We start from the raw sequence: 9,785 nt of genomic DNA on the forward strand, positions 1-9,785 counted from the left end.
CCCCCCCCCCACTCCCCCTAAAACTTTTCTAAAAAAAAATCACTTACTTTAATAAAACACAGCTCCCTCTCACCAAACAATGCGCGCGGCATGATGTCCTCTCTCCAACTTCCTCAACTCCACCTACTGGAAAACATGGCCACGCATTTGCATGTGCGCCAGCTGTATGCGAATTCATACCTGCATGTAGGCAGTGCTCAGTGCTTTTGCACATAGATATGCACATATATTTTAGATTAATAATTCTTTTCCAAAATAATTCAGGGGGAGGAACAGCTTAAAAACAATCAAAATTGTCTTTTTAAACTGAGTCCTGAGCGATTGGAAAGGAGATGACATAAATCCCCCAAAAAACAAACAACAACATTTTAGAAATAACTTTATTCAAAACAAACCTTTGCTAAAAGGTCAAAAGAAAATCTAAAAACATATTAAAACCAAAATAAAAAAAATACACATCACAAAAATTTTACAGTAACAAAATTGAAAAGAACAAACAAAACACATGTAAACTCACACTTCCATGTAAAGTCAAAATAGTTCAAAAATGTCCCAAAAAATTCAAAAAATACTTAACAAACCATTATGCAATTTTGCCTTATCAAGGGTAGAAAAGCGGAGAAGAAAATCTTTATGCAGGATAAACATTGAAAGTGGTACTAAAGGCAGAATTTCGCTATCAAACAATATGGCCACAAACACAATAACATCATAAATATGCTTTTTCTTGGCGCACATAAATGTTTTAAACATTTCAACAGCGCAAACATTTTTTTTTTAGGGCTAAGGGTGATATGTGTGCCATTAGAAAGGATAACTTTTTAGGAGAACAGTGACTTTTGATGCCTGCTCGCCAGTGTAAAGCTGCCGATCCTGCGCGGATCTGGCCGCGAGCTCATCCAATTGATGACTAGCGCGGATGGCTTCCGATTTCAGCTTGAGAATACGGATGTGTGACCAGATTCCCAAATTTGCTTGATGAATTTGGCCCAATGTATTTATATGTGTAAAAGCAGTACATTATCTTTCATGAACATTTATTTTACAGTATAATATATTAGTATGAGTATATTGATTATTTTTTAAAAAATAAAATAAAAAAATTAAAAAAAACATTTTTGTTTTAATTCATTTAATTTATTATTTCAACATGATTTTGTGTTTCAAACTTTTTTATACTTATTCTATTATTTTGCACTGTAAAATAAATTTTCATGAAAAACAGTGTACCGCTATTAGACATATAAATCCGTCCAGAAATGAACCACCCATGAGGTTAATAGTCCCTGACTATTTTAGCTTATTAGACACAGCGCTCAGTGTTTGAGCAACATGTCTCCAGACTACTGCTGAAGCCCCTAGCTCTGCTGAAGCATTTCTTACTCAGCTGCTGTCTGATGTCTCTTGCCTTCCCTTGTGTCTTTGTGACCCCACATTAACCCTGCCTCCAGTCTTTTCCTGTGTCTCCTACCTTCTTTTGTGTCTTCAGTGACCCCCATGTCACCCTTGTCTCCAGTGTCTTTCTTTGTTTCCTACCTGCCCGTGTCACCTAAGTTTTCTTGTTGCTTTCTGCTACTAGACTCTGGAGAAAACCAGGCTGTTACCTGGCCTTGGCCCTTCTAAGGGATCACACCTCAACCTAACAGGACATAGCAACCCCTAGTTGTTCTCGAGTATAAATGTGGGAACGTGTACAGAGAAAAATCTTCTTTGAAAAGCAGATTGTTTTGCCTAAATTAAAATGAAATACAGTCTGGAAACAACATTTTAAGTTGTCTACCAATTTTTGTAGCTACAAAGCCCCTCAACATAACACCTTCACTAGAGTCCTGGGGGATGATCTAAAAGAGTAACAATGTTTTGTATAGATGGTTTGCAGTTTAGAAAATTTGGCAGACGGCTTTATAAATGTATTTCTAGACTATAATTGAACTTCTGTTTATGAGCTCCATGCTTTTTTGTTTTACAAACACATGGGCCAATAGATCCCCCTCATTTTCCTCTTCCCCCAAAATTTTGGTTGCAATTCTATGTTCAGAGTTTAAAAATTAACTCAAGCAGGTGGTGCAAAACAAATTAGGACTCAAGGGTTAACCACAGCTAGCAAAACGCATAGATGGCAATATTAAATGTGTATTTGGTATTTAAGTGAAGTGCTCAAATAAATGCATTCATATAAATAATAATCAACATAACAATTTAACAAATTACAAATACAACTATTCATAATTTACCTAATCACAAGTAACCAGTTATCACTTCTCTCTCACTTACCCTTATTTTGTTCTATTTTCACATCCTTGGTGCTTTTTGAAGCTAAAAAGATAAATGCAAAAAGTATACTAATGGTTAGTGGGACAAAATAACAGTTAAATGGTGTTTCTCCTGAACAAGCAATTTATGTGAAGTTGCAGTTGCAGTTTATGTAAAATTGAAAAAGCATTGACTAGGAAAAAATATAATAGGATGGTCAAACACTTGTTTTTACTTTTAATATGTTTCAATGTAATTTAAGTTTTTAGTGATTGTAAAAAGTCCTTTATTCCTGTTTTTGTAAATTTATCACAGTTACCTCTTTGGGGTGGTCTATACATATTCTATACAGAAGCAAAGAGTCTCATCACAATTTAAAGCTGAAAAAAATGAAAATCTCTTTGCAAGATAAAATGATAAAATATTTTGCCTATATTAGCCCGGTTTTTTCAGCCTTGCCCAAAAGTTCAAATCACAATGTTAGACATTATACTCTACTCACCTTTCCTGAGATCTCTCATCATCGCTACCCTTGTCTGATTATCATTGATTGCTTTAAGAACCTTTTCGACTGTGCTCACTCCGTGTTTTTCACTGTGACATTTAAAGATAAATGCAACCATTTTCTCTATGGATTTATCTTTAAGATCGGCCATCTTTATTGGTCCACCACTACGAGGAGGCTTCATCTGGCAAAGATTTTTCCTGAATTTTTCCAGGCTTTTCTTACCCAGATTTTTAAGATGTGTTGATATTATCTGTTTCTTTATCATATTTTGCTTGGGGGACTCAAAACTCTTCAAATTGCTAAAACAATAAAAAAGGAAAAAGTGAATATGTTTCTTTACTCAAGCTGGGAAATAGATTATATTATTGGCTCTCATTCTGTTTTTACATAAGGAGACAATGTGTAAAATCACTGTATGGAGCAGTGTGTCTCGACCTTTTTAACGTTGAGGAAGCCTTGAAATAACTTTCAGGTCCCCATTGAACCTCTTCTGTAGTTACTATATCCACAGCTTACGATACATTAGTATGGCGGTCATCATTCGTCTTACATCACAACCCATTGGGAAGAATGTCACCCTTAACAAAACCAACATAACCATAACTAAAAAGATCATTGGTGCCACTTAAACTGACTTGAGAGTCAACCCCAAGTACAAGTACAGCTCATGGTCCATTCTAATGTTTAATCTGAAAATAATTACCCGTATGCTGTACATTTCGGAACCCTGCAATATTTTTTTTTGAGGCTTTTTCCTTTCCTTGTGATCCTTCCAGTAGCACATATCCATTCCAGTAGCACAGAAATTTCCATTTGCAAAATGGTAAAACAGCTCCCCTAAATGTATTTTGTTGCATTCCCAATAGATATGGAACATCATTCCCTCCATGGGGCAGCATGAAAACACCTGCCCATTAGGGATGATCGTGTGAGTTTTTAAAACTCCATCTCACGGCAAATTTGATCATTCTCACTTACTAAAATTATAAGCGAGAATGGCATGTGTAAATTTTCTCAGGCAATCAGGGAGCACTAGAGGTTTTAAATGAGGATACTTGTCCCTGGCAGATTGACTTTTCTAAACCTATTGACCCTAACTTGCATAAATACCATCTGTGGGGTACAGTGTCAAATGCTTTTGCAAAGTCTAAGTATACTATATCAACTGCTATTCCATTGTCTACCTGTTTACTTACTTCCTCATATAAAGAGAGTAAATTTGACAACTTCTGTCTTTCTTGAAGCCATGCTGACTATCACTTATAATATTATTTTCTAGCAGAAACTCCTCTATGTGGCTCCTTTCTCAAACTCTCAAAGACATTTCCAACTATGGATGTTAAACTAACGGTTCTGTAGTTACCTGGTAATGACTTTTCTCCCTTTTTGAAGACAGGAACCACATTGGCCTTATGCCAGTCCATCGGTATCACTTTTGCATTTGCTGCAACAAACCCTATAATCAGAGAGACTGAATACCACATGAATACTGGTAAACAACAATGCTTTTACCAGCAGTCTTTGTAACAGGGTACCTCTAAAGTGGATCCAAAGCCAAAAATAATTGTTTCTTTTCAGTTTTTGATAGAATAGGGAAAAGTAAAGCCTTTTTTGTCTTACTGGTGGAGATTTCTCTTTAATTCCTAGATATGAAAGGAAAAGATCCCAAAAGTGAGGATATATCTCCTCTGTGTGTCTACCTAAAGATTTCCCCTGTCTTCTTGTTCTGGAGAAATTTTGAATTCCCATCACGTTCAGACACCAGAAAGGAAGAACCTCTCCAATTGGGAAAGAGACAACGGTAAAAACCAGAACCAACAAACAACCCTTCACGAGAATTCAAGATCTTAAAAGTAAATTCGAACACTTACCTTTGCATTAATCCTGATTGGGCTGCCATGCTGGCGGTTTCATAATCTACAAACACAAAGCAAAAAGAAGAGCAATTAATAGAAAAAGAAAGAATGAGTCATAAAGGTGTGTGGGTTGTAGCTGCTGTGTAAGCTGCTGCTTACTCTATGCAGCATTGTAATAATCATAACCTCTAGATATAAACTCTTAGTAACTTACATTTTTGGCAAATTTTCATTATTGTTACACATTTTACTTGACTTCACCCTTTGTTGCATCCTAGAGCTCCTATCTTTCCGCAGCCAATTATTAAACTATACTGATGGTCAGTGGGACAAAATAACACTTATATTAGTGGAGACCAATAAGCCTTTATGATGGGTAGGGCTTAGAGGCAAAATCTTCAAAGACATCAAACATTTAGACATAAAAAATAAGACAACTTCAGATAGACATACAAATTGTGTCCCAGACTGGCTCCTTCAAACATCATGCATTAAAACACACTGCACCTACACCCAATTACATAGACACTAGATCTAAAGCTGGTACTGGCACTCCTTTTTTAGGAACGGCTCCTTCACAGATAGGGTCACACAAAACAGGCCCCATCAATCAATACATCAGAGGTAGGCAAACTCCAGCTTGTAGGCCAAATACGGCCTCACCAGTATTCCAGTCCAGCCTACGCCCCCCTAGTTATTTATTGCTGGATCGAGCCTAATTGAATTGTTGCGTTATCGTGAGTTCCCGCAATATCATCAATATCATCAAGTTCACACACAGTAACCCCAATTACTTTGCCTAAAGAGCAGAAGCAATGCACGTGTTAGCCCGTGCCAAGCATGCGATCGCAATGTTTGGCAGCACTTATTCGTGTGAGCAGCTGTTCTCCAAGGTCAAGTTTTGTAAGAACCAGCTGCACTCTCAGGTCACTGACAATCACCTTAATGACATTCTGTTGCTGAACTCCTCATCATTAGAATCTGATATTGTATCTGTCTCCAAGAACATGCAACATCATGTTTCCCATTGTTCGTACTGTATTTAAAAAAAAAAAAAAAACTTTTCCTTGGACATCTTGTTTCTTCTTGCCTAGTGTGCCTTCTTGACCTCCTGAAATGGCCTAATAATCCAAAAAGTTTGCCAACCCCCACTGCATTGTTTAACATCTTCATAAAGGATATAGAGTTTGGGATTAAAAGTACCATTTCTGTGTTTGCAGATGACACTAAACTATGTAATGGAATTAAGTCCATACAGGGGCCCTGATTCATTACTAAGATATTGGACTGTCATGTGCCCCCACACTCATTTTTCTTTTTCATCTAGAAGGGGGCAGAACCAGGAACTTCTCAGTACCCCCTCGTATATCCTCATAGTCGACAAAAATATCACAGCTGTGGGATAATCGTGCTCCCGATGTCCCCGAGCACAGCGCTCTGTGTATTTGTTGTTTTACATTTCCTGCTGGGTGCAGGCAGAGAGCATATTCGACAAGAGTTTCCCCTGGCATCAATGTTTGACGTCCAAGGGAAACTAGGTAGGTCATGGTACACCCTAGGTACACCCTACGCCATGATTTGTATGGCAGGATGTGGTCCCACTCTACGTGGGATGCGGTGTCCAGGTGATGCGGCTTTATAAGAAGCCAGGGGAAGGAGGAGGGAAGACGTGGGTACATTCTATCTATGGCCCTGATTTATTAAAGTTCTCCAAGACTGGAGAGAATACACTTTGGAGTGCTTTCATAAATCAGTGTCATCCTAAAACACTGCCCACGTTATCTGCTTCCTAAAAGTCTGAGACAAGAAACTGTATATTATACTGGACATTGACACTGACTTAAGCTCCTCTTATTTTATTCCTCTGCAAGGCTGGAAGTTCTTGTTGCAAGCTATGGAAAGCTTTAATGTTGATATATCTTGTGGGTAAGATGTAGTGGAATAATATGATGTTCGTCTCCAGTGTCAGTAAATGGAAATTTTTGATTCTTACTTATTTTAAAAATATTATTTAAATTGAGCCTATATCAATGTAAAGCTTATGGTTAAAATCATTGGACTAGTGTTTTAAAAATACAGTGCTAATTATTTGCAAACCTTTCTAGGAGGGGTTGTACACCAATAATATCTGTGTATACAAACCACAACCCCTCTGCACCTACCCTCTCAGTCTTTGGGAAGCCGCATCCACTTTTTTTTTGGGAGGGGTCCATTTCCTACTGTTTAGTATGTGAACTTCCAATATTTATTGAAAAGTTAAGCGCCTTGTGAATAACATGAATGATGAGAGTTAAATGAAAAACAAAGATTTATCTCTGGTATTCTGATACAATTCATGTAGAACTTATTTATTGATCATACTTTAGGTCTGTTGTATGCTGTTTTTTCCTGAAGAAGCAGATCATACCGCAAAACATGTCAAAGTTGTATGCTATCATGAGATCATATAAAAGATCACATGTACATTGTCAATGCGAATTGTTAAACAATTAGCTATGAATGTCTCATTGCCAGACAATTTTATGTATATTTTGTTTTAAAACGGTGAATAAAGTATTATCTGTGATTTTTATATGATGTGATGATGTGATATATATGCCTTAAAAGTACCTATCTTTGCACAAAATTATAGCTAGTGTTGAAACAAAAGGGATGTGGCATACGTTCTATTTATTTCCAGTCAATGGAAGTTTTCTTTAAATCTGAACCAGGAACATTGATTCTATTGTTTCTTTGATTCTATATAGAAGCAAAGAGTCTCATATCCACAGCTTACAGTACATTAGTATGGTGGTCAGTAGGAAGGATTTCCCTTACATCCCTGACCTTTGGGAAGAATGTCACCCTTATAGATAACCAAAAAGATCATTGGTGTCACTTAAACTGACCTGAGAGTCCCCAAGTACAGCTCATGGTGCATTCTAATGTTTAATCGGAAAGTAAATACCCGTATGCTGTACATTTCCACTCCTACAATATTTTCTATTGAGGCTTTTTCCTTTCTTTGTAATCCTTCCAGCAGACAGAAATTTCCATTGGCAGCTCCCATATATGTATGTTCTGTCTTCAAAGAATTTTTAATAACGTATATAGAAAAACACAAGAAAGAGAATGTAAAAAACAATATAACATTTAAAAAGTAGACAGGTATTGGAGCAGGTCAACATACAATGCGGTTAAATATTTTACAAATATTTCAAATATTGATACAAGGTTTCACCTGCAGGGGGTGCCTGACCTGAAGGATTACGATCAATATGATATATGATAGAGTTTGATCCTATATTCTAATAGCTGGAGCTCAACTTGGTTAAGTTGTGGTTATGTCTCTGGGCCTTTGCAACATAAATCATGGCAGAAAGACAGAGGAAAAGAGATTAGAGAGGGAGAGAGAAGATTAGATATAATAAAGAGAGCTTCTGCTGTCTTTTTTAGGTTAGGAGAAGGCTACTACAGCATAAGCCAACTGATAGACGCCAATCCAGCATCTGTTTTTGTAGCATTCCCACCAGATATTGAACATCATTCCCTCCATGTGGCAACCACGAAACCACCTGCTCGTTGATTGAAGTAAAAATATTTAATTGGTGTGGCACCAGGTACCATCAGATTAAAAGTTTCTAATTTAATTTAATGGCAGATACATTTACACGACAATGAGTACTATGCCCCCGATTTGTAACCAGTTGTCTGGATATAAGGTTGCTTCAAGATCCTCCTTCTAACGGCACATAAGTAAAAGGGAATCGTCTTTGTTTTGGCAAGAAACTGTTGTGTAGATTATCCCCTTGGTTTATTGGTCCCTTCTATGTATTTTACAATCCGTGTTTTTAACTAGCATTTATCTTTATCTTTTACAGAGAACACCAATTCTCAGGGATGACCAAAACTAAGAGTTTTTATTTGTTCAAAATCAATGACATCTGTTATGTCTGCTAATTGTCTGCAGTCATGTGATCATGCACTGATCGTGCCTTTGAACTGTTATTTAAACTGTGTGCAAAGTTTTGAGAGTGATCTAACCACACAATAAATTGCGTGTGTTACATTCTTCCAGCACTGTAACCAGAAGCTATTAGAAAGAAGGACAGTTGATCTGGGATCAATAGGAGATCGCCATAACAGTTTGGTGTCAGCAGTGGGATATCTACCTACCTTAAAATGACCAGGATCAGGTAAGTAGAAATTTTCTTTTCTACCTCTGCCCTCCCCTGTGTCCCTGTTCATATCTTACGAACCTAAGCACTGTGGAAGTGTAGACTCTCTCGTAGAAGGACTGGGTCCCTAGTTAGGAAGATTTGGGAAATCTTTTATTGAATATGTGCACACTGATGACTTCTGTTTAATGTATAGAGTATAAGAGTTTGATATAGAAGTGTAAAAAATATTGTATATACGATAAGTTTGTGTACTAATCTGGTTGCCAAGTTGAGGTTGGGTCAATAGTAAAGTGAGTGGGACCGGCAATACATGAAGGCTTGCAGAGAAGTCTGGTATACTTTGAAAATGTATTGGAAGGATTACAATCCCTGTAAAGAGAAAACTACTTATATCCAGAACTAACAGTAGAAATACAAAGAAGAACACAGGAGGATGAGGATTACGAGCACGGTATCTGTCTAATACAGTCCATGCAGCAACAAACTGTTACATAGGATTCCCCCTCAGCTTCTCTTCTTACCTAAACACAGGCTAAGCAGTCACAGATATTATTACCACCACCCACTAGTCCTACATCACCCACCAGCAGTGCTACACATCATCCGCTGTTACTTAATCCCAAAATTTTATATGGGACCAAGTGCATAATGAATTATAGGATACATGGAGATAGAAAATCAATGGCCACAGCATTAGCGAGCAGAAAGCAGGAGAAACAGTAAGTGATAATGCTCGAGGGTTTAGGAAAGTGTGGAAGGAAGAGGCAGGTCTAGGATTTGGAGGGGAGTTGAATGTTGTTTTTACACAATCACTGATTAATGGATTATTACCTAAACATGCTAAAACTGCCAAAATGATTATTGATAATTGGAGCATATTACCCCCGCAGGATATAACGGGACAATTGTCAACTAAAGACACGGCAGGTTGCTTTGAGCTACCTAAACCTTCAAAACCCCATGTGCAGGGACTCCATTATTCAGGGAAACCTGGAGGGTACAGAGGAA

At 37.4% G+C, this 9,785-nt stretch overlaps 2 protein-coding genes across 2 annotated transcripts in view; one reads left to right on the plus strand and one right to left on the minus strand.

Annotated features, from left to right (window-relative positions):
• LOC140334887 (apoptosis-associated speck-like protein containing a CARD) overlaps positions 1 to 9,785 on the plus strand; it is a 34,644-nt gene that overhangs the window by 21,334 nt on the left and 3,525 nt on the right. Inside the window, exon 8 of the mRNA XM_072417159.1 lies at positions 8,675 to 8,792. The gene's annotated coding sequence lies outside the window, so the exon portion shown is untranslated. The remainder of the gene's footprint in view (positions 1 to 8,674; positions 8,793 to 9,785) is intronic.
• The window catches only part of LOC140334885 (uncharacterized), a gene marked incomplete in the record, with an annotated part of 307,753 nt that continues 299,202 nt past the window's right edge, over positions 1,235 to 9,785 (minus strand). Inside the window, 3 exon segments of the mRNA XM_072417155.1 lie at positions 1,235 to 2,316; positions 2,756 to 3,060; positions 4,633 to 4,662. Coding sequence (XP_072273256.1) covers positions 2,267 to 2,316; positions 2,756 to 3,060; positions 4,633 to 4,662 — 385 coding nt within the window.

Source organism: Pyxicephalus adspersus, chromosome 7 (genome assembly GCF_032062135.1).
Source record: "Pyxicephalus adspersus chromosome 7, UCB_Pads_2.0, whole genome shotgun sequence".
NCBI lineage: Eukaryota > Metazoa > Chordata > Amphibia > Anura > Pyxicephalidae > Pyxicephalus > Pyxicephalus adspersus.